This window comes from Malus sylvestris, chromosome 16, assembly GCF_916048215.2.
Source record: "Malus sylvestris chromosome 16, drMalSylv7.2, whole genome shotgun sequence".
Lineage (NCBI taxonomy): Eukaryota > Viridiplantae > Streptophyta > Magnoliopsida > Rosales > Rosaceae > Malus > Malus sylvestris.
The window spans coordinates 13,281,045-13,304,809 of NC_062275.1; the positions used below are offsets into that span (position 1 = coordinate 13,281,045).

At 42.0% G+C, this 23,765-nt stretch overlaps 2 protein-coding genes and 2 long non-coding RNA genes across 5 annotated transcripts; 1 reads left to right on the forward strand and 3 right to left on the reverse strand.

Moving 5' to 3' along the window:
• Window positions 1-748: 748 nt before the first annotated feature.
• LOC126606934 (uncharacterized) lies at window positions 749-17,917 on the forward strand. 2 transcript variants are annotated; one of them, XR_007617423.1, is made up of 4 exons: window positions 749-896; window positions 1,003-1,132; window positions 1,243-1,589; window positions 17,818-17,917. It is a non-coding gene; the product is annotated as an uncharacterized LOC126606934 (long non-coding RNA). The 2 variants fall into 2 exon arrangements; XR_007617422.1 differs by having other exon boundaries at window positions 749-1,132.
• Window positions 14,825-16,767, reverse strand: LOC126606937 (uncharacterized). The gene is made up of 3 exons (XR_007617426.1): window positions 16,116-16,767; window positions 15,344-16,019; window positions 14,825-15,125 (listed from the first exon to the last, which is right to left on the reverse strand). It is a non-coding gene; the product is annotated as an uncharacterized LOC126606937 (long non-coding RNA).
• Window positions 17,918-18,254: 337 nt separating the features above from the next.
• LOC126606928 (flowering-promoting factor 1-like protein 1) lies at window positions 18,255-18,959 on the reverse strand. Its single transcript, XM_050274329.1, has 2 exons — window positions 18,588-18,959; window positions 18,255-18,474 (listed from the first exon to the last, which is right to left on the reverse strand). Exons 1-2 carry the CDS (start codon window positions 18,857-18,859, stop codon window positions 18,471-18,473), a joined length of 276 nt encoding a protein of 91 aa, XP_050130286.1. The 5' UTR covers window positions 18,860-18,959; the 3' UTR covers window positions 18,255-18,470.
• A 3,066-nt stretch (window positions 18,960-22,025) lies between these two features.
• On the reverse strand, window positions 22,026-23,456 carry LOC126606922 (pentatricopeptide repeat-containing protein At1g74850, chloroplastic-like). Its single transcript, XM_050274322.1, has 3 exons — window positions 23,293-23,456; window positions 23,103-23,210; window positions 22,026-22,847 (listed from the first exon to the last, which is right to left on the reverse strand). Exons 1-3 carry the CDS (start codon window positions 23,355-23,357, stop codon window positions 22,508-22,510), a joined length of 513 nt encoding a protein of 170 aa, XP_050130279.1. The 5' UTR covers window positions 23,358-23,456; the 3' UTR covers window positions 22,026-22,507.
• Between the last annotated feature and the right edge of the window lie 309 nt (window positions 23,457-23,765).

Sequence of the window (23,765 nt, forward strand, 5' to 3'; positions counted from 1 at the left end):
ATACTTTATAAATTATAAGTAATAGACTTTTATAGATGTATCCTCAAGGGTGGAGTTAGCTAAAAGGTATTAAAAAAAAATTAGTTTAAAAAAAATAACTACAAGTTAATCTTGTAAGCAAAACTCGTCTAATTATTTTGTGTTGATCAACTTTTGATATGACAAATACATATAAAAATAAACAAAAAAGGCTAACAAATTGTAAAACCTTTTGAAATAGATAAAATTCATACATAAAATAATTCAAAAACTGAAACATGCAATGAGTTGCTTTGGAAAAGAATTAAAGGTATACCATTAACGTAAGTAATTATTGTCAAGGTAAAATTTAGTTATTTAGGAAATAAATGTAATAGCTAGTGACGTAAATAAATAAAAAAGATACATGAGCTAATGGTGAGATGCATCTAAAATAGATAGAAATATTTATTTTTTGGTCAGAAGATGGAAATTTATTGAATTTAAGTGTGAACAGTTACATTTGCATTTTCTCCTAAAATATTAAAAACAAACTTCAAATCTAACTCATCCTAATCAAAACTCCCGCCATACTTAGCTATGTGTGCCGCCACCAAATGAGATGCACGATTGCATGGCCAAGGGTAAAGAGAAACTTCACCAACTAGAACATGCTTGTCATCCTCCAAATATCGTGGAGATAAAGATGAAGTGCCAGCTCCTTGTTAATCATTTGGATCAACCCCTTTTGAGTCCGATTCCACCACCAACCTAATCCCAGACTCCATAACATCACTAGCAATAATAATCTCCATCCCTTGCCTAATCGCCTCAGCCTCCGCCATGATAACAGCACCAAAACATGGCAGCGGCGACGGCTCAGTTTCCAAGTCGGCATGAAGCTCCAATCCACCGCCACATTGCTATCCTTATCTAAAGTCAGTTGCTTTTCACTTCACACTCTTCAATCCTTTCCTTTCTGGTCTGTTTGTTTCCTGAGAAAAACCTGCAAGAAAATAAATGCATTCCCTAATTGGATTCCAGCTTGCTTTGCCGTTTGAAAGGGCGATGATGGACGAGCGCTTTGGTAGTATTCAGGCGTCATCGCCGTTGCCGATGCCGGCATCAAATTCGTAGCCGAAGATGTGCGGTCCAACCGTCCAAAGACGGCATAGTAAGTAATCAAATTGTTGATAAGTGGATATTATTGTTCTTTAATCTTCAAATGTTTGCTAAGAAAATAAAAAATTCATGTTTTTTTTATTGGTGTTTCACTCAAATTAGGTTTTCCACTACGGTTTCGCTGAGAATTCCGGCGAGGAAGCAGAGGCGAAATTCGAGAAAGGGAAAGAGGGTGGTGTTGTGTGTGGATGAGTCTAGCACAAGCTGATTACGCATATACTCGAAGAAATCGACTCATTTGATTGTTTAAGTTTATCTTTTAAGTTGCTGTGCTTGTTCTTTGATTAAACTATTATTGTACGACCAATTCCAAGTTCGATTTTCGGCCAAAAAACTCCGAAGCTCATTTGCTTACTCGTTGTTTCATATTTCATATTTTGATGATTCTGGAATTGTTCTTGTGCAGGCTTCGCTCGGCCGGGCGTTTGCTGGATACATACATGTATGGGGTATGACTTATTTCTGCTTTATTGCTTTAAATCAAGGTTAGAAAGTGTAGGCATCTTTCTTGTTGCAAAATCTTCTGTTATTATCAGGGAACTAAACGATTAGTCGACATTGCAAGAACCTTCTTTTTATTTGTGTCCTCAATCCTCCTTCCTTGGCGATTCAGTTTCTTTGTTATGCAATTTATAACTAAGAAGTTCCTAGTTGTTTCAAAATAAAATAAAACGGAAAAGCATGATCACTCTCAATTTAGATATGGTACAAGTGAGCTGTCCAAGAAATTTTCCACATAACAGCACAATGATCCGCCCTTTTGATTGTAGTAAGTATAACAGCCCACTCTTCAACTTTCCACGAGTCAACCTATTTGTGGCAAACAGCACAATGATCGTTCCCCTTGAGCTTTAAAGTGAAAACTTAATACCATTTCTGTAAGTTAACACTAGAAACTTTTATATTGTTGATGCGTGAATTTGGATCGATATATCATATATTTAGACGGCCAAATAACAGTCACACATGTAAACACAAGGTGTTCGCGTCAGGAATTTCCGTCGGGGATGTCTCCTGGCCGACGAGCACACAGCTCCCCTGGAGGTTGGCGCCGGTTGAGGGCTGCTGTCGGGCTTCTGCTTCGTTGTCGGGCGTTGTCGGGCAAGTCTCGTCGGGCAAGACTCGTCGGGCAAGGCTCTTCGGGTAAGGCTGAAAGAGAAGGACAACATTAACTTTGAGAGGTGCCTTTGTGGGGCCTTAGATATAGGCCTTGAGGCTTCCTATCAAGGTTAACATTTAGGTGCTCAGGCGTGCCACTGCCATCTTTAGCATGGCAGATGTAAAATGGATATTGCTTTAGTTGCATGTATGTATGTATCCAAGAAACTGTATTAGTTATAACAGGTGCCTTTGTGGGGCCTTAGGTGTAGGCCTTGAGGCTTCCCATAAATAACTAAACCGATGCTTGAACACATCATATTTGTTCTCGTGATTGCCGGAATTTTCTAACTATTATACTTCTGATTACCCGAGTCCAAGAAGTAGAATGAACCCAAATAGGTGCCTTTGTGGGGCCTTAGATGTAGGCCTTGAGGCTTCTTATCAGAGTTCATTCCTATACTCAGACTCTTTAGATCGCTGAACGGAATGAATCCAAATGGATGCCTTTGTGGGGCCTTAGGTGTAGGCCTTGAGGCTTTCCATTAGAATCCATTCCATGCTCAAGCTTTCTATGGTAATCATGATATAATAGAAAGAAAACTAGAGGGTAGGTTGATTACTTGCGCCCCAAGTAACTTCGGACTTCTCGTTTATCAAGGACTGTCGTGGATGGGTTAAGTCCACATAAGGTTCTTTTTTATGCCTTGAGGCCAAGGACTTTTAACTGATCAGATTTACATGCCCGAGGGCTTAGAACTTGGATCTGGTTTGAACACTGACGATATATTCAAATCGGATTCAAGTACTGAGAAAGCCTTTTAATAGTCATATTGCTAGAAATAACTTGCATATACCTGGAGGTATACAACATATTGAAAAGACAAAAACAAAGCAAAGAAGGTCGGGTAAGGTTGCTCGTCTTGCAGGTTCCTATCTTTGTAGTTTTGTCAAAGGTCTGAAAGTTTAGAGGGAGGGAGAGAGATTACAAAAGATGAATCGATACTACAGCAAGGTTGAACAAGGTAGCAGAGCTATTACAAAGGGTTGAAGAGAGGGTTATCCCGAGGGGGATGAAGGTTTGTCCCGAAAGGGATGAAGGCTGACTACAGCTTTGTTTTGAAGGCAAATCTGGTTTTGAGCAGAGTTTGTGCTTGCATTTGTTTGTTTGATTGAGTGTCTTCATTCCTGGTTTCTCCTTCTTCTTATATAGACAACTTGGCTTGGCTCCTGTAGCAGCGGCCTTGCCCGAATGTGGTTTGAGGGTGATGACTCATCGACTTTTTTACATGGACTGCCGTCATAAAGTACTTTATGGGCTGTATAGCTGATCAGTCTATACCATTTGGCCTTTGGGTAGGTAAGCAAGTGGTCTTCATGAGCTGCACCTAGTCAGAAAAGGCCCTTTCTACCTTCTGGGCTTCGACTGGGCTTCGGCTATCTTCCCTTTGGGCCTCCTTTTGGGCCAGCTCCTTTCTTGAGCCCAAAGTTTAGGTTTTGATCCAAACAGTGCCCCCTTTAATCAATATTTAGCCTGGAATTCCAGGCGCCAATATTGATTGAAAAAGCTCTTTTATAAAACCCACGAACCCCTTGCGGTTGAACTCCTCGATCCCCTGTATTCACAGCAAGAAATCCTTCTCTAAGGTTTCGCCCTCGTCATCTTCCCTGGTATTCCCTTCTCGAACTTCCTCAAATGACTGCGGAATCTAGCCAATCTAAACCTTCTTACGAATCTGGCGAAGGAATCGCCACTTTGCGTCGTCTACTTAATGGGCTGCATCGCCCTCGGGCAGGTCTGCATTCCGAGCTTTTCTTTGAGGTGCATGGGGTACAATCATTGGGTCCCGCCTAGATTTCTCGGGTCCCTTCAGTGGTGGAGAGTAACATGCCTAGAGATAACTGGTTTTCCCCAAATCCCTACTCAGCTAGGTCGGGCATCTCTTCCTCCAAATGGTCATCATATCGTCGAGGCTTTCCTCTGATGAATGATCATGCCTGGGCTCAATGGATTGATGATTTAGAGCCTACTTTTAAGAGGAAATGGATGAATAATGGGATTTATGAATTAATCATGCTTTCGAAGACCTCTATTATTCCCAAGCCCGAACTGCTTGTTTCTGCCCTCCTCTTCTGGAATTCGGGCACGAATACCTTTGACTTTCGTATGGGCCCCATGTCTCCCACCATTCTTGACATGGCTCAAGTTTTCGGTTTAAGGCCCTCGGGCAGGATAGTGGACGTCACTCAAGACTGGGTTCAGTCATCTTCTACTGGAAGTTCCAGTTCATCTGCTGCCTTCCTCTCTTTGAACTATAACTCTGCAACTTTCAAGAGTTATGGGACCTCCTTCAAAGGATTCATCCCCTTCGTAAAAGGGAATTTTGGAGTGGGCTCACCTCGGGTTGATAAAGATCAGGAGCACATGTATTTTCTCTTGTACTGGCTCAACAAGCACATCTTCCCCAACAAATATAAAGGGGTGAGGGTTGAATGGATCCCCTTAGTAGAAGCTCTCCACAACTTTGATGACGTAGCTACAGGTCCATTCCTTCTTTCCCATCTTTATCATCTTCTTTTTGAAATGACTCAAGGTGAGCCATTTGAGACCAACTTGAATGGACCAATATGGATGATACAAACTTGGCTTCAATGGTACTTTCCGGAATTTCGGGCTGCTAATCTGGAGTTCCCTGAGGGTGTGGCCCCTGCCCGAATCCTGGCTGAAGCTGCCCCTATAAATCATTCCACTTTTGCCTGCTTCTATTTCTTCAGAGTTTGCAGGACTCGGTCAGATTTAGAATGGGGTGCGTCGGTCCTAAGAAGATATCATTGGTTTTCTGACCAAGTCTTTCAAGATGCACTCGGCGAGGATGCTACTCCCTTTTGCAGGGAGAAATTTATTAGTTGCATTCAATCGAGAGACCTGGCCTGTTGGCTTTTTGCAGCAAGCTCCAAGAGAAACTCCCTCCCCCCATCTGGTCCGTAAATCAAAGTGCTCCCATCCTCACTCATCTTCTGGAGGTACTGTGATTCCCCCTTCTGGAATTGAGCAAATCGGGCAGGCAGAGATTGCCCCCTCAATGGTCATTCCTTCATCAGAGAAAGCTGCAGTGCAGGACCCTCCTTCTTTCGCATCTCCAAGCCCCGCTAAGTTGCCTAGATTGTTCGAAGCACTTGGACGGCTTGAGACACGGTTGAAATCTTCAAAACAATCTTCAGCTACCCCCATTTCTTCAGAGCAACAGCAAGTCCTTCAGGAATGGGCAAAGAAAGATTTCACCGCTTCATTCAGCCTCAAGGCTCTTTGTGATTTTGAAAAGATCATAACTGAGTCTTTCAAAGCCGGTCGGCTATCAAAACCTCAACATGATTCTTTTCTATCTTTCTTTGAGAACCTGAGAGCCCTTAGGGAACAATACCAGAGAGCGGACAGACAGGCTAATCGGGCAAAATGCTTCATGGAGAAAGAATCAAACACCTCTACCCAAGTTGATCGGTTGATGGAAGAAAGCTTGCAGACAAAAGAAAGGGTTAGAGTTGTTACTTCTAAAATCCAACAGCTGGAGGAGCAATTGGTTGCTCTCAAAGCAGAACAAGCGACTCTTCTGGATACCCTTGAAAATCAAATTGAGGGAGTGGAGAAGTCAAATTCGGAGCTAGAGCGTGCCCGGTCTCAACTCGTAAATAACCATACTGTTTTGGCCGAACCCAGTAGGATATTTGCCATTATGAAAACATATCATTCTCGAATAATCACCCTATGTGAAGATGTAAATTTTTTAGAATAGGATGATTTGTAACTCTTTTCTTATTGGAATGACTATGTAATTTGCTTCCTGCTCTGCTCTTTAGTATTGTTCTGAATTGACTTTGAGCAGCTCTTTGCCCCCCTTATTTGCTTTTTTCTCCTTCCCTTGATAATACCAATCTGAGGACCTGATCTTGGTCCCTTGATCCCCTTCATGGTACATTACTTACGCAGAGGTGCTGGGACACCCTGGGCCCTTTCCTTTCCCTGCAGTACCAAATGGTGACCCTGACTCTGGTAAAATGAGGTTGATCACATTGATAGGAGCCTCAGGGAAAGGGTTAGTATCTACCATCATACTGGTTTGGGGTGAGTCGAGTAACAGCTTTCCCTTCACTATAAGATCTTGTATCCAGTCCCTAAACTGGACACAATTAACTATGGAATGGTTGAAGGTACAGTGCACCTTACAATACTTTTTCCCCCTGAGTTCTTCCGGCTTGGGCATTTTTTTAGTATTATCGGGCAAGATCACTCTTGCCCGTACTAGTTCCTTATAGATCTCAGGTGTCTTGGATAGATCGAACGAATAGCTCTGGTACTTGGGTGGTTTTATGGGGACAAAACCACCATCGTTCATTACGACCTTCTGATCCTTGACAGGTTGGACTAGCCCATTTACCATCAATGGTTTGAAAGGTGTGGTCATCTCAGCGGCACACACGTCTACGTCATCTTCATCACGGCCACCCTCATGCTCTGGCCTGGCTTCTCCTACTTCCACCCGATGAATTGCAGCCTTATTTTTGTAGAAAGGAGGAACTTTGGAAGTGTGCTTCACTTGTTGCTCTTCTTGCAACAGCCTCTCATACTTCGTGGCAGCAATCACCAATTCTTGCAGCTCATTAAACTGTGCATCATAAAATCTTTTCCTCAAAGGTAATTTCAAAGCCCTTTGAGCAATCGATATGAGCTGTGCTTGGTTGACGGGGAATTGGCATCTCATCCTTGTTCTCCTGAACCTCATCATGAAGTCCTCAGTAGATTCATGATCGTATTGCTTGACTTCAACAAGGTTGTTGATAGTCAACTCTGGCTCTATTCTGTAGAATTGTTCATGAAAGGCCATCTCCATTTGCCCCCAGTTGGCGATAGAGTTAGGGGGCAATAGAGAGTACCACTGAGATGCTAACCCTGCTAATGAATTCCCAAACAACCTCAACTTGTAGTTTGGGTTGTCCTCATACGCCACGCAATGATTAGAGAATTTGAAAATGTAGTCTCTGGAGGACACGCTGCTATATTCACCTGTGAATATTGGGAATGCGAGCATCTTGAAGTTGAGAGGGAATGGATTTAGCTCGTCAACATATTCAGGATAAGGCTTTTGATAAGTAATCCTGAATACTGGGCGAGCTCGTGGTTGAGCATTTTGAGCCACCACCCTTCTCAACTCAGCTAGTTCCTCCCTCAGCTGCTGAGTAGCTAGAATATCATTATGACCAAAGAGAGCAGGTTCGATTTTTGGGCTCCGGTCATTGCCCGCACTTGCTTCCCTCCTTGGTTTGGGCTTCCTCCAACTAATTCCTCCATCTTTATTCACCAACGGGGGTGGCCGATAAGGTGGGGGTTTATCTGCAGTACTGGAGCCTTCCCTTCCGCTAGTTTCGCCCATCGTAGCTGGCATTCCGTACCTCGTTCTCTCTTGCTCGCTTGGCTTCCTATTATTGAATGATAATATTGGGAAGCTAGGAAGCTCCTTCTCCAGAACTGGCTCTATCACCGGTTGACTCCCTTCAGGAGCTACCTTTTTCTTACCCCTATCTTTTTCTTCTTCTAGTAGTGGGAATAAGGGAATGACTGGTTCATTTCTCATAACTACTTGGCTCATCCCACTCCCCTGAGCCCCTTTTAGAGTAGAGAACTCCAAATCCAGTCTTCTCTGTAGATTCCCCGTTAGTGTACAGAGCCTACTTACTTCTCCCTTGGTTTCCAAGGAGATTCTTTCCATGCTCTTCAACACTTGGATCATCGTAGCCTGTAGTTCTTCATTAGTTCCCTTTCATTCCGATCTCTCAGATGCAGTTGGGCTCTCTAGGACCACTTGTCCTGATGGGGAGGAAGGGTTTTCTGATTGATCTGCCATTTGTGAAGACTTTCCTTTGGATTGTTTTTGCCAAGTTTTCTGGCTTTTCTTTTTGGACATGCAAGATCAAGACGTTCGAATCCCACCGGGAATGCCAAAACTATGTTCGCGTCAGGAATTTCCGTCGGGGATGTCTCCTGGCCGACGAGCACACAGCTCCCCTAGAGGTTGGCGCCGGTTGAGGGCTGCTGTCGGGCTTCTGTATCGCTGTCGGGCTTTGTCGGGCAAGTCTCGTCGGGCAAGACTCGTCGGGCAAGGCTCTTCGGGCAAGGCTTTTCGGGCAAGGCTGAAAGAGAAGGACAACATTAACTTTGAGAGGTGCCTTTGTGGGGCCTTAGATATAGGCCTTGAGGCTTCCTATCAAGGTTAACATTTAGGTGCTCAGGCGTGCCACTGCCATCTTTAGCATGGCAGATGTAAAATGGATATTGCTTTAGTTGCATGTATGTATGTATCCAAGAAACCGTGTTAGTTCTAACAGGTGCCTTTGTGGGGCCTTAGGTGTAGGCCTTGAGGCTTCCCATAAATAACTAAACCGATGCTTGAACACATCATATTTGTTCTCGTGATTGCCGGAGTTTTCTAACTATTATACTTCTGATTACCCGAGTCCAAGAAGTAGAATGAACCCAAATAGGTGCCTTTGTGGGGCCTTAGATGTAGGCCTTGAGGCTTCCTATCAGAGTTCATTCCTATACTCAGACTCTTTAGATTGCTGAACGGAATGAATCCAAATGGATGCCTTTGTGGGGCCTTAGGTGTAGGCCTTGAGGCTTTCCATTAGAATCCATTCCATGCTCAAGCTTTCTATGGTAATCATGATATAATAGAAAGAAAACTAGAGGGTAGGTTGATTACTTGCGCCCCAAGTAACTTCGGACTTCTCGTTTATCAAGGACTGTCGTGGATGGGTTAAGTCCACATAAGGTTCTTTTTTATGCCTTGAGGCCAAGGACTTTTAACTGATCAGATTTACATGCCCGAGGGCTTAAAACTTGGATCTAGTTTGAACACTGACGATATATTCAAATTAGATTCAAGTACTGAGAAAGCCTTTTAATAGTCATATTGCTAGAAATAACTTGCATATAACTGGAGGTATACAACATATTGAAAAGACAAAAACAAAGCAAAGAAGGTCGGGCAAGGTTAAACCTTATCGGGTAAGGTTGCTCGTCTTACAGGTTCCTATCTTTGTAGTTTTGTCAAAGGTCTGAAAGTTTAGAGGGAGGGAGAGAGATTACAAAAGATGAATCGATACTACAGCAAGGTTGAACAAGGTAGCAGAGCTATTACAAAGGGTTGAAGAGAGGGTTATCCCGAGGGGGATGAAGGCTTGTCCCGAAAGGGATGAAGGCTGACTACAGCTTTGTTTTGAAGGCAAATCTGGTTTTGAGCAGAGTTTGTGCTTGCATTTGTTTGTTTGATTGAGTGTCTTTATTCCTGGTTGCTCCTTCTTCTTATATAGACAACTTGGCTTGGCTCCTGTAGCAGCGGCCTTGCCCGAATGCGGTTTGAGGGTGATGACTCATCGGCTTTTTTACATGGACTGCCATCATAAAGTACTTTATGGGCTGTATAGCTGATCAGTCTATACCACTTGGCCTTTGGGTAGGTAAGCAAGTGGTCTTCATGAGCTGCACCTAGTTAGAAAAGGCCATTTCTGCCTTCTGGGCTTCGACTGGGCTTCGGCTATCTTCCCTTTAGGCCTCCTTTCGGGCTAGCTCCTTTCTTGAGCCCAAAGTTTAGGTTTTGATCCAAACACAAGGATTTGAGTGTAGCCTAACCCACACCCACCGAATTGGCTTGGGTAGCAGCTGCCTTAGTAGACCTTCAAACATTCTCCATAAAGTCTCCTGTATGTTATGTGGTCCTTGTGGAAAGGGTTGTGTCTCCCGAAATAAGCCACCAAATAGATAAGCCATACAAAAGAACCAGCAGTGGCATAAGTGGTTACACATACTTCAGATTGGAGCAACATATCCTTCACCAGTTTTTCTCAAATTCATATGAGTTCATTACCGGCCTTAGTATTCTGAGATCGGCACCTGGATGCAGTGTTAAATGAGCAAGGGGGCTATAGAAACTTCTTTTCGAACGACTCCACTCAAAGTTGTTTGGGAGCATATGCTCCTATCAACTTTACACGGGACACACAAAAGAAGTACTTTGATCCTATTAGACGGGGAAGGGTGAAGAAGCTAGGACAGAAGGGTAGAGTTCAAGAGAGCAAAATGCGTTTAGGAACGTGGAATATAGGAACCTTGACGGGAAAATCTATGGAAGTAGTAGAAGTTATGGTGAGGAGAAGGATAAATATTATGTGCCTACAAGAAACTAAGTGGGTTGGTAGTAAGGCAAAGGATCTAGAAAACTCAGGGTTTAAACTATGGTATTCGGGCACAAATAGAACGAGAAACGGTGTTGGCATCATCGTGGACAAGACCTTGACACAAGATGTTGTAGATGTCAAGAGGGTAGGAGATAGAATCATGGCAATCAAGATTGTAATAGGACAAGAACTTATCAATGTGATTAGTGCGTACGCACCTCAAGTAGGGTTGGATACGAGTTCGAAGGAGAAATTTTGGGAAGACCTTGGAGACTTGGTGCAAGGAATTGCTCAAACGGAGAAGTTATTTATAGGAGGAGATTTAAATGGACACGTGGGCAGGGAGACATGCAACTATGGAGGTTTTCATGGTGGCCATGGTTTTGGGGAGAGAAACGAGGATGGGGAAGCTATCTTGGATTTTGCAATGGCATATGATCTCTTCTTAGCCAACACATTCTTTAAGAAGAGAGAAGAACATGTGATCACCTACAAGAGTGGGTCGTCAAAAACACAAATAGATTTTCTTCTAATGAGGAAAGGGGATCGTATAACTTGTAAGGATTGCAAAGTTATACCAGGAGAGAGCGTGGCTAATCAACATCGCTTGTTGGTGATGGATGTACATATCAAAAGAGTGAGAAAAAAGAACAAGACTTGGAAGTGCCCAAGGACTAGATGGTGGAATCTAAAAGAAGAAAAACAAGCCATTTTCAAAGAGAAAGTAATCACCCAGTGTGTGTGGGATAGAGAGGGGGAAGCTAACCAAATGTGGGATTCCATGGCTAGTTGTATCCGAAAAGTAGCAAAAGAGGTATTAGGAGAGTCCAAGGGCTTTGCCCCACACCAAAAGGAATATTGGTGGTGGAATGAGGAGGTACAAGCAAAGGTGAAGGCTAAGAAGGAATGTTGTAAAGCCTTATACAAGGATAGGACCGATGAAAATGGTGAAAGGTATAGAAAAGCGAAGCAAGAGGCGAAGAAAGCTGTGAGAGAAGCTAAGTTAGCGGCTTATGACGATATGTATAAGCGACTAGATACCAAAGAAGGAGAGTTGGATATCTATAAACTAGTTAGAGCAAGGGACAAGAAGACAAGGGACCTAAACCAAGTGAGGTGCATCAAGGATGAGGATGGAAAGGTTCTTGCTACAGAGAACGCGGTTAAAGACAGATGGAAAGGTTATTTTCATAATCTTTTCAATGAAGGACATGAAAGGAGTGCTTCTTTAGGGGAGTTGAGTAACTCAGAAGAGTGTAGAAACTACTCTTTTTATCGTAGAATCCGGAAGGAAGAAGTGGGTGTAGCTTTGAAGAAGATGAAGCATAGAAAAGCAGTAGGCCCAGACGATATACCAATCGAAGTGTGGAAAGTTTTGGGAGAGACAGGTATAACATGGCTCACTAACCTTTTCAATAGGATTTTGAAAACGAAGAAGATGCCGAATGAGTGGCGAAAGAGCACTTTGGTGCCTATCTACAAGAATAAGGGCGATGTACAAAATTGCATGAACTATAGGGGTATTAAGCTAATGAGTCATACAATGAAGCTCTGGGAGAGAGTCATTGAGCATAGATTGAGGCAAGAGACACGGGTTTTGGACAACCAATTCGGGTTCCTGCCAGGGCGCTCAACCATGGAGGCAATCTATCTCTTACGAAGATTGATGGAAAGATATAGAGATGGGAAAAAGGATTTACACATGGTCTTTATAGATTTGGAAAAAGCGTATGATAGGGTCCCAAGAGACATTCTTTGGAGGATTTTAGAGAAGAAAGGAGTACGAGTAGCATATATCCAAGCTATACAGGATATGTATGAAGGAGCAAAGACTGCCGTAAGAACTCATGAAGGACAAACCGAAAGCTTTCCCATAAATGTAGGATTACATCAAGGCTCATCCTTAAGTCCTTACCTTTTTGCATTGGTAATGGATGAGTTAACAGGACATATTCAAGGTGATATTCCTTGGTGTATGCTTTTCGCAGACGATATAGTGTTGATAGATGAAACTCAGGAAGGGGTAAATGCAAAGCTTAACCTTTGGAGAGAAGTGTTGGAATCTAAAGGTCTTCGCCTAAGCCGATCAAAGACAGAATATATGGAGTGCAAGTTCAGTGCAAATGGAGGCCAAAACGAGTTAGGGGTGAGGATCGGAGATCAAGAAATACCAAAGAGCGACCGTTTTCGTTACCTAGGATCTATCTTGCAAAAGAACGGAGAATTAGATGGAGATCTCAACCATAGAATACAAGCTGGATGGATGAAGTGGAAGAGTGCATCCGGCGTGTTGTGTGACCGCCGTATGCCACTGAAGCTCAAGGGAAAATTTTATAGGACGGCAATAAGGCCGGCGATGCTGTATGGCACAGAATGTTGGGCGGTGAAGCATCAACACGTACACAAAATGGGTGTAGCGGAGATGAGGATGCGTCGTTGGATGTGTGGGCACACGAGAAAGGATAAGATTAGGAATGAGGATATCCGGGGTAAAGTAGGAGTAGCCGAAATTGAAGGAAAGATGAGAGAAAATCGGTTATGGTGGTTTGGACATGTGCAAAGAAGGCCTACTGACGCTCCGATTAGAAGATGCGACTATGGGACAGAGGTTCAGGGCCGAAGGGGCAGAGGAAGACCTAGGAAAACTTTGGAAGAGACCATAAGAAAAGACTTAGAGTACTTGGATCTAACGGAGGACGTGACACAGGACAGAACACAATGGCGTTCTAAGATTCATATAGCCGATCCCACTCAGTGACTTGGATTTTCCAAGTCTCCAACCGAGAAGTTTTCCTCATTCGGGAAATTAAGGGAACACTACCTCAACCTATATGCTCCACTCACAAAGCTTCAACATACAAGCTTCAACAAAAGAAAATTCAAAGAACTTAGCGAAGAAGGCTTTGGTGTATTTAACACAATACGTTGAAATGAAGGAAAGCTTATTTATTGATATCCCCGATAAGTTACAAATATGTACATATACTGGAGTCAAATTAAACAAACAAGAGGGAGCTTTCACAAAGGTTGCTTAGGAGAAGTCTCAGCAGTCGGTAGAGCCCCAGAAAGAGAAGGCACCGGAGGGGGATCATTCGGAGCCTCAGTATTGGACAAAACCCTAGAAGGAGGAGGCATAAGAGGTTGATCATTTGGAGCTTCATTACACGGTACAGCCCCAGAAGACGAAGGCAATAAATGCCTTTGGAACAAACCCACAAATCTCTGATGATCAAGTAAAACCTGACCATCAGATTCTTTCATCTGGTCAAGCTTCCTCTTCATGTTTGTAGCATAGTCATGTGCGAGCCGGTGCAACTGTTTATTCTCATGCTTGAGCCCTCTAATCTCCTGTTTGAGACTCATCACTTCAGCCGCCAATGATTCAACTTGGCGGGTTCGAGCAAATAGGCGTTGGGCCATATTAGACACAGAACCTGCACATTGAACACTGAGAGCCAGAGAATCCTTAACAGCCAACTCATCAGACCGTTTGGAAAGTAGTCTGTTATCTTTGGGAGTGAGAAGGTTCCTGGCCACTACCGCAGCGGTCATATCATTCTTCATCACGGAATCCCCAACGGTAAGAGGACCAGTAGGGGAGACGAAGGATGGGCGCCATATGTTGTCTGGAGAAGGCGGGGCTGCCTCTTCAACAAGGTTCAAGTCAAAACGACGGTCGGAGGGGCCAGACATTTTCAAAGGTGTTGAAGAGAGAAGAGGTCGGACAAATCAAGATCTTAGAAGTGCAAGAATGAAGCTTCTACTGGTGGATATTCAAGTGTGCTTTGGAACTTAATGTCAGCCCCTATAAAAATCTGCACTCGACGAAGCTTCAGAAATCGAAGAGGCGCTTGCTCAGAAATCGAAGAGGCGTTTGCTTTCTCAAAAGCTGGGCTGCTCAGAGACCACGAGGGTCGATCTCAGAAATCGAAGAGGCGTTTGCTTTCTCAAAAGCTGGGCTGCTCAAAGACCACGAAGGCCGATCTCAGAAATCGAAGAGGCTTGCTTTCTCAAAAGCTGGGCTGCTCAGAGACCACGAGGGCTGATTTCAGAAATCGAAGAGGCACCTACTTTCCCAGCCTTATCAGCACCTGTCACATGCACACTCAGCTTTGCGGAAATTATGGGCATTCTGTCGAAGATTTCTGACGAAGTAGAAAGCACATGAATCGCACTGTTCAATCACCCACTTCCCACACGCAACAGTAGCTCATGGGTACCACAGATAACTTTGCCAAAGTTCTCTGACAAAGTTGAGACACGTGAAGCTTGCAACTCCCACTACATCGCTCTGACCAAGAAGGGTAAAAGAATTGCAAAGAAACAACATTAACAAAGTTTAAACACATAAATTTTGAAGGTCTAGCTACCATATTATTACCCACAAGGGTAAAGGAACAGTACCACTGCTGGATAATTGGAAAGTCCCGGTGTGTCAACCTCTGTGCTTCGTGGCAAGGTAGACTAGCAAACATGCCCAACCTGTACTCACATTCGAGAAAACACTCCCAACAAGATTGCTTGCTCCAAAATCGAAGAGGCACCGCCCTCCGAATCTCGAGAGCCAGACTCCCAACATGATTACTTTCTCAAAAATCGAAGAGAGGGTAAAGGAACAGTACCACTGCTGGATAATTGGAAAGTCCCTGTGTGTCAACCTTTGTGCTTCGTGGCAAGGTAGACTAGCAAACATGCCCAACCTTTACTCACATTCGAGAAAACACTCCCATCAAGATTGCTTGCTCCAAAATCGAAGAGGCACCGCCCTCCGAATCTCGAGAGCTAGACTCCCAACATGATTACTTTCTCAAAAATCGAAGAGAGGGTAAAGGAATAGTACCACTGCTGGATAATTGGAAAGTCCCTGTGTGTCAACCTCTGCTTCGTGGCAAGGTAGACTAGCAAACACGCCCAACCTTTACTCACATTCGAGAAAACACCCCTAACAAGATTGCTTGCTCCAAAATCGAAGAGGCACCGCCCTCCGAATCTCGAGAGCCAGACTTCCAACATGATTACTTTCTCAAAAATCGAAGAGACACCGCTTTCCGAATCTCGAGAGCCAGATCCCCGACAGGATTGCTTGTTCGAAAATCGAAGAGGCACCACTTTCCCAACTTCAAGAGCTGGATCTCCTTGGATAAAGCTTGTCTGTAATCTTCACACGCAACATCAGCTTTCCAGATACCACAGACCACTTTTTCAAAGTGCTCTGACAGAGTTAAAACATGTGAAGCTGGCAGCTCCCACTACCGTGCTATAACCAAGCAGGGTAAAGGAATAGCATTATTACTTGATGTTAGGGAGACTCCTATATATGTCGACCTCCATCCCTAACGGACAGGCAGACCTGCAAAAATGCTCAACCCTTTCTCTTATCTGAGAGGGCACTCCCAACGAAGCCTTTCGAAATATTCAGCTTTCTTTCCCCCCGATAATACCTCTGTAAACAAGCTATACTAGAGCAAGAATATCTCATATCATCAGGGTTAAAAGCAAGAGTATCCCATATCATGCTTTTTCCCTGTCTTTTCCTTTGGCCTTGTTCTTACCTGCAAGACAAGGAGAAAGAGAGCAATCAGTCAGCACTTGGAATCAAGCTTCCAGCCAGGAACTGACTACGTGGAACCCCTTACCTGATTACTTACCTGGCATTGCTCTCGAGTACTCATCTTCAACATCTTATGCTTCCAGGGAAGATACCGCATCTGCCTGAGGAACAGATAGGGCAAGTGAGAAGGATACAAGGAAGCATGTGGAGACAAGCGTAACAGCACACGTGCCGATACATCCACTACTCTGTCAAAAGCAAAAGTATCCCATATCAGCAGGGTCGAACGTACTCTAGATTTGATGGACTTGTTTTGACCCTCAAATTCTTCAGTCGGCCTTATACTCTGGAGGAAACCAGAAAACCCTCCAGCCCAGTTCAAGAATAAGCCTGTGGAAAGTTACTTCTTCAAAAGCAAAAGTATCCCATATCATCTATCCTCATTTTTCTTCTCTTTATCCTTCATGCTGCCTGCAAGATAGGGAGAATGTGAACAATCAGCCGGAGCTCTGATTGCTTACCTTGTCTGTCACCTTTTTCAGCAGATCCCCTAGCTCGGCGACTTGGGGGACTCCTACTACATGGTTTGTATCGCGCTTGACCAAGCATGAAACTACAAGTAAGCTTCAAGTGAAATTGATACATTACCTTGTGCATCTCCACCAGTTACAGATACCACCCCTGGATGGAGGAAGAGTACTTCCAGAGAAGATGCCACATCTACCTATGAGACAGATAAGGCAAGTCAAGACGATACCACACTCCGGTACTTAGAAGTTTCGTGGCTACGAGATCATTATCCCACAATATTTCCTAATGTCATTTGTACTAAATCATTCACTTGTACTCACTAAAGGAGAGCTTGAACCTATGTACTTGTGTAAACCCTTCACAATTAATGAGAACTCCTCTATTCCGTGGACGTAGCCAATCTGGGTGAACCACGTACATCTTGTGTTTGCTTTTGTGTAAACCCTTCACAATTAATGAGAACTCCTCTATTCCGTGGACGTAGCCAATCTGGGTGAACCACGTACATCTTGTGTTTGCTTTCCTATCTCTATCCATTTATATACTTATCCACACTAATGACCGGAGCAATCTAGCGAAGATCACAAAAAGTGACCGTTTTTGCTACCTAGGATCTATCTTGCAAGAGAACGGAGAATTAGATGGAGATCTCAACCATAGAATACAAGCTGGATGGATGAAGTGTAAGAGTGCATCCGGCGTGTTGTGTGACCGTCGTAGGCCACTGAAGCTCAAGGGAAAATTTTATAGGACGGCAATAAGGCCAGCGATGTTGTATGGCACAGAATGTTGGGCGGTGAAGCATCAACGTACACAACATGGGTGTAGCGAAGATGAGGATGCTTCGTGGGATGTATGGGCACACGAGAAAGGATAAGATTGGGAATGAGGTTATCCGAGGTAAAGTAGGAGTAGCCAAAATTGAAGGAAATATGAGAGCAAATCGGTTCCGGTGGTTTGGACATGTGCAAAGAAGGCCTACTGACGCTCCGGTTCGAAAATGTAACTACGGGATAGAGGTTCAGGGCCGAAGGGGTAGAGGAAGACCTAGGAAAACTTTGGAAGAGACCCTAAGAAAAGACTTGAGTACTTGGATCTAACGGAGGACATGACACAAAACCGAGCGCAATGGCGTTCTAGGATTCATATAGCCGACCCCACTTAGTGGGAAAAGGCTTTGTTGTTGTTGTTGTTGTATAGACATGATGTTGTTGTTCGCATATCCTTATGATTTAGTACTTATAAATTTATAATGTACTTATTTCCAGGCCATATGTGCAATATAAAAGCACGGTTCCACAAAAAGATATAGCAAGTAAGCAAAAGGAGTTGGACGTAGAAGCTAATGCATTAATATCAAGAGGAGGAAAAATGAGTTGCAATATTTATCTGATCTGAAGTTGCATGCTTGATATGGTATGTTAGATCTAATACGTTACCATATTTTTCTTAGGTTTCTGCTGCCTTGTTACCATTTGAAGAAGCGTGTAAGCCGTGTGGTGATTGCCTTCCCGATTATATTGCAAAGGTTATTCTGTACCTGTTCAAAATACCTTCTCATATCGGACCCTTAAAATTTTAGTGCTTAAAATAGTCCAGTACTAACTATGAACCACAATTATTTTATTTATTTATTTGTAAGTTAAATATTTTAAATTTATCTCTCGCCAATACGAGTTTTAACCAAATTATTATGACTGACTCATTACTTAATATAAATATCTCGTTGTATTCAATGAATAAATAAAGGATCTTTGACACATCTTACAGACCATGAAAGAATACAAAGCAAATTAAGCGAGTAGGCGTTGCCCCTTCCTCTCTTAGTCCAGTCAACAAGGCATCCATCGAAGCCAAGAATGCTACATATTTATGCCAAATGAAATTCCACATCACTTCCAACCTTTTAGATCAATCTTTTTCATCTGCAAGATATTTGTGGAACATATAGTTATTTTGAATATTTTGGATTAATCTAGCTCTTTTATGTACAATATTATAATATTATGGGAAGGAGGAATTAACAACGATGTCATACATGTGCATGGACTTGAACTTGCTGAAATCCTTGGGGAGAGAGATGAGATGGACGGTGGATCGTTTGTGGAACTGAAGAAGGTCCGGATCATCGTAGTATCGCTCCCAACCGAGCGTGGACAGCTTGCATTCGAGCACGGCGTAAGAGCTGATGACCTCGTCAGTTGGAGTGTGGACGAGCACCTTACGCGCCCGGGCGTTGGAGCCTTGCAAGGAATTCGCCCCGTCCACCAACCGGACGACGCCATTATTGAAAACCCAAACCCCAGACATGTTTGGTGATCAGAAGGTTAAACAACTAAGTAGGCAAAAGCTCATAGGGAGGAGTGAGAATATGTTGTTTGTATGAGTTTGGGAAGTAGAGTATGTGTATTTATAGGTAAAATGAAGTGTCGTGAGGTTAAATTTTGGAGAGATGAAATTATATATGGGCACGTTTGGATGTGGGTATAGTAGTGTAGGTTCCACTTGATTGTGGGGGAGTCTTTGTAAGGGAACCGGATTCCCTCCGGATCCAAAGGAACTGAGCTCAATAATCAAATGATCCGGGCTATTGAAAATTCATCTAACGGCTACAATTATTATAACTTTTAGTGGACCCTCTGTTTGTAACCGTTGGATCAAATTTTAATGGCCCGGATCATTTGATGAGTGAGCTCAATTCCCTTGGATCGGTTCCCTTTGTAAGGATACAATAAGGATCATGGTGTTTGGTACATGCAGCCATGGACCAGTAGCAATCACCTATCTAAGCGTGGGCATTTCATATATCCGATAGGAGAATCCTTGTGTTTTATTTCTTTAATTTTTTTTCCTACCTATGGCTTTAACCCCACATTGGGAATCTTTGTTTTGCTTGTGGAAAAATATTAGGATGGAGACTTATTCTCGAGAAAGCTTATTAGCAAGCTATACCGATATAATAGAAAATGATCATGATTTGAACATTTTGGCTTTGTGGGCATAAATACATGGAGATATCAATATTTGTATTAAATACCAAGTTGAGCATATGTTTTAAGAATGTTGTTCCAGACGGCCTTGCCAATTTGAGTTATAATATGAATCTTGGATGCTATTATTTTGAAAATTCATGTAAATGATTTGGACTCATTTATTTGATTATATGATCGAAGTCTCTAGGACTCGAATTGTTTGTAATAATTTATTGAGTTAGTTTTGGGTTATATACCACCTTATGTTGCCAAAAAAAAAAAAAACGTGTTTGTACCATACTTGATCAATCTCGAAACTACTGAGCACCGGTCAACATTATACCGTCAAGGACCCAGAAGAGTTTCCCTCCAACTAGGAGGTCAATCATAGCGCGACACGTGTCGACATCAGAAGCCAATTACAACACGACACGTGTCAATGTCAGGATGAAACTAGAAACTCTCTTCTATAAATAGAGATCATTCTCTCACAATATTGCTTAATATCAATTGTACTAAATCATTCACTAGTACTCACTAAAGGAGAGCTTAAACCTATGTACTTGTGCAAATCCTTCATAATTAATGAGAACTCCTCTACTCTGTGGACGTAGCCAATCTGGGTACATCTTATGTTTGCTTCCCTGTCCCTATCCATTTACATATTTATCCACACTAGTGACCGGAGCAATCTAGCGAAGGTCACAAACTTAACATTTTCTGTTGTACTAAAGTTCTCGCTGATTTTGTGCATCAACACATCGAAACAAAAAAAAAAAAAAAAACAAACCTATAACTAAATGAAGGACATGGAAGATTACCATCTTATCCTCGAGAGCTTATTTTTTTTTTCGATTTTATAAGGTCCCTTATAGTCCATAGTTGATTCTGAGGGTTTAGGGTTTTAGAAGTTGCATCATTTTGTGTTTAGGGTTTAGAATGTTCTTAGGAGGACCTTAGGGCTTGGGGTGTATGTCTCAGGTTTTGGGCGGAGCCCAAAATCTAAGAACTAGACTCTACGCCCTAAGAGATCAACGTAGTCAAAATTTTTTTCCGCTTATGCATGCATATTTGTCCGAACTCATTGGGAAGGTTAATGGCTATGGCCTTATGATGGTAGGGTTGGACAGTATTGTCAATTACACTAGCAAATTTAGTTTGACTTTTCAACTAGTACGTAAACTGAAAATACGGTTTTCTAGCTTAAAATTCTTTTGAATTTTGTATTTAAACTAAAAGCTTCTTATTTTGTACGGGGATCGGCTAAACGCGATTGGATGTTGATGAGTTTTGAGGGAGAGTCCACGCATGGTGTTATATTCACGTGGCTATGTAAGCTACCTCATATATCTTTAAGTGGAATATTTTGAATTTAGGTATCAAATTCACTTTGTGACACTTATATTCCATTTTCAAAGACATTGAATGATTTGATGCTTTCTTGTCAAATTTGTGTACCTGATTGGTAATTTGGATTATTGCATATTAATCGGTCAGTTCATAGTCTAACAAGATAAACATCTAACTAATGTTATTATAAACAATACAATACAAGTATATATTTATAGTTGAACTGAATTGTCACATCCATATACTTGAAAGGTTTGATTTTATATACGTATTTGAAATATCACCTCAGATAGAATAATAGAGGGAAGTGTCTCTCGGTTCAATATATTGGAGTTGGATGACCATGGATCAAAACTTCTTTAAGAGGAAGAATTTGAGATGCTCAAGGCATTGTGTCTTTTTCCAAATATGTGAATGGTCGTGGCAAAGATATGAGGTGAAGGATGGGACAAAATGAAAAGGATACTAAATTCTAGTTGTTGGAGAGAGGGATATTTGGGAGTACCATGGTGATTCACTTTCTGTAGAAAGATGACCAATACGAATTCCCCCAGCCCCCAATGCATGCAGTACACTTATCTGCCTAACTGTTGACTACTTGCCTCATTAATTTGCCTCCAAGTATTATGTTATTCCATTGAAAAACATTAAATAAAGTCCTTATATTTACGATCTTGATGCATTGCAAGCAAACTTAAGTGAAATTATTACTAGGTTAGCATTGTGTGTTAGACGAGCCTTTTCTTAGTAGGAATTCAGTTTTACTGTAGCAAAAACGGGACGATAGTGTCACTAAAGAAAAAAGGAGACGAAAAAAAAGTATATAAGAGGTCATATATAGTAAGTACGTACATGTTCCCAATGATAGTTCCATCTCTATTCTATTTTTGTTACAATAAACACAATTCATGTTGAGAAGTTGATATATAAGCAAGGTTCTAAAAGACGCTAGCCGTTAGTCGGACGGTGAGCTGGGGCCTAGCGCCTAGGAGGACTAGACGAATTTAAGTAAATCTATTATATTTCGTGTAAATAAGTGTCTGTTTATACTTAAAATGTATATACTTTCATTATAAACTACAAAATAGAATGACACATATATTAAGAAGTATTGGAACATAATGAAAACATGAGGAACATGCATTCAGTGTGTATTCATTTAAGTATTCAACAAGTCTCTTACAACTTATTGAAAAAAATAAAATGCAAAATGAAAGTTGTCTATTTTCTGTCTGAGTGAGTCGCAACCTAGGCGGGTGTGGGCAGACAGGTGCTAGGTGGTCTAGGGGGGCGTCTAAGCAGGTCTAGGCACCATTTCTTAATTTTCAAACGCTTGGGCATTAATTGAGATGGTGGTCAACCGCCTAGCGCCTAGGCGGGGATTTTTAGAACAGTGTATATAAGGTTAGCATTCTAGATATATGAACAAGTACAAAGAGACACCCCTACAGTTTTTGGCATTTTCTATTTTGGCTAGGTACTTAGCTAGGGTTATTTGTCTTAGGGGACTAACCCAACAACTTGGAAACTGGAAATTTCCGAAAAGCTAGGCAGTGAAGAATCCATCTGATTTGGGAAAAAAGTCGGTAAAACTTTCAAAACCTGTTAGCTGATGGTGAGTATATCCAGTGTGTATTTAAACCGTGCTTGTCAAAAACTCTGGTCTTGTCCTAATTCTTTCATCAAAACTGGCATCATTATGCCGTCCACTATTGACAGCACTGGAGGATGTCTTTGTTCCGGGAGGAGGAAACGGAGAGTTACTTAACGTGGTTATATTATTCCTTTCGGACCCCTCTGTGGATGGTTCAATGCTTGATAGAATCCGCTTGAGCTGAGGGCGCTGGCAGAGTATTCGACCATTGTTCCATTTTGGGAAAGAAAAGGATGCTGGCATACTATCCTGCAGAAATGTATAAGCAGCCTTTGCAATCGGTAGTTCTTGTGATATGGAGCTTTTCTCCATCTTCTCTCGTCTGATCAAATAAAAAACACATCACCCGTAGTCAGACAAGGTGAAGTATGCAATACCAATGACAAAGTTACGAAAACCCTAAATTCGATTTGTATTTCCTAAATATAGCCTTTCACGTTTTTTTTATTCTCACCTACCTAGACCATATAAATCCTAGCCAACCCAGACCATATAATCCCTAAGCAAGTTTTGATCAAGTAGGCTTTTAGAAGAAGAACATCAGAAAAGAAATTGTACAAAGGAAAGAGCAGCTTACACTACGACGACAGTTGCAAGATGGGGTAGATCCTCGCCATTGAGGAACATCTCATACATATTGTTTAGCCAAACTGACATTGCTGTATATGCACCACCTTGCCACATCCTGCAAAATGGTCAACGTCAAGACTGAAATAAAGCTAAGTAAGAGAAAGAACATGGCTAGAAAGAGACAAATTCTCCAATACCTGTGCACATCAACAAACGCCACAAGTTTATTTTTACGAAAAAGTTCAGGAAAAAGTTCACGCATGGTGTTATATTTGCTTGGCTATGGAAGCTACCTCATATACCTTTAAGTGGAATATTTTGAATTTAGGTATCAATTCACTTTGACACTTATATTCCATTTTCAACGATATTGAATGATTTGATGCTCTTTTGTCAGACTTGTATAACCACCAGATTGGTAATTTGTATTATTGCATATTGATCGATCAATTTATAGTCTAACAAAATAAATATCTAACTAATGTCATTATAGACAATACAATAAGAGTATATATTTATAGTTGAACTGAATTATCACATCCATATACATGAAGGGTCTGATTTTATATACGTATTTGAAAAATCATCTCAAGTAGAATAATAGAGGGAAGTGTCTCTCCGTTTCAATATATTGGAGTTGGATGACCATGGATTAAAACTTCTTTATGAG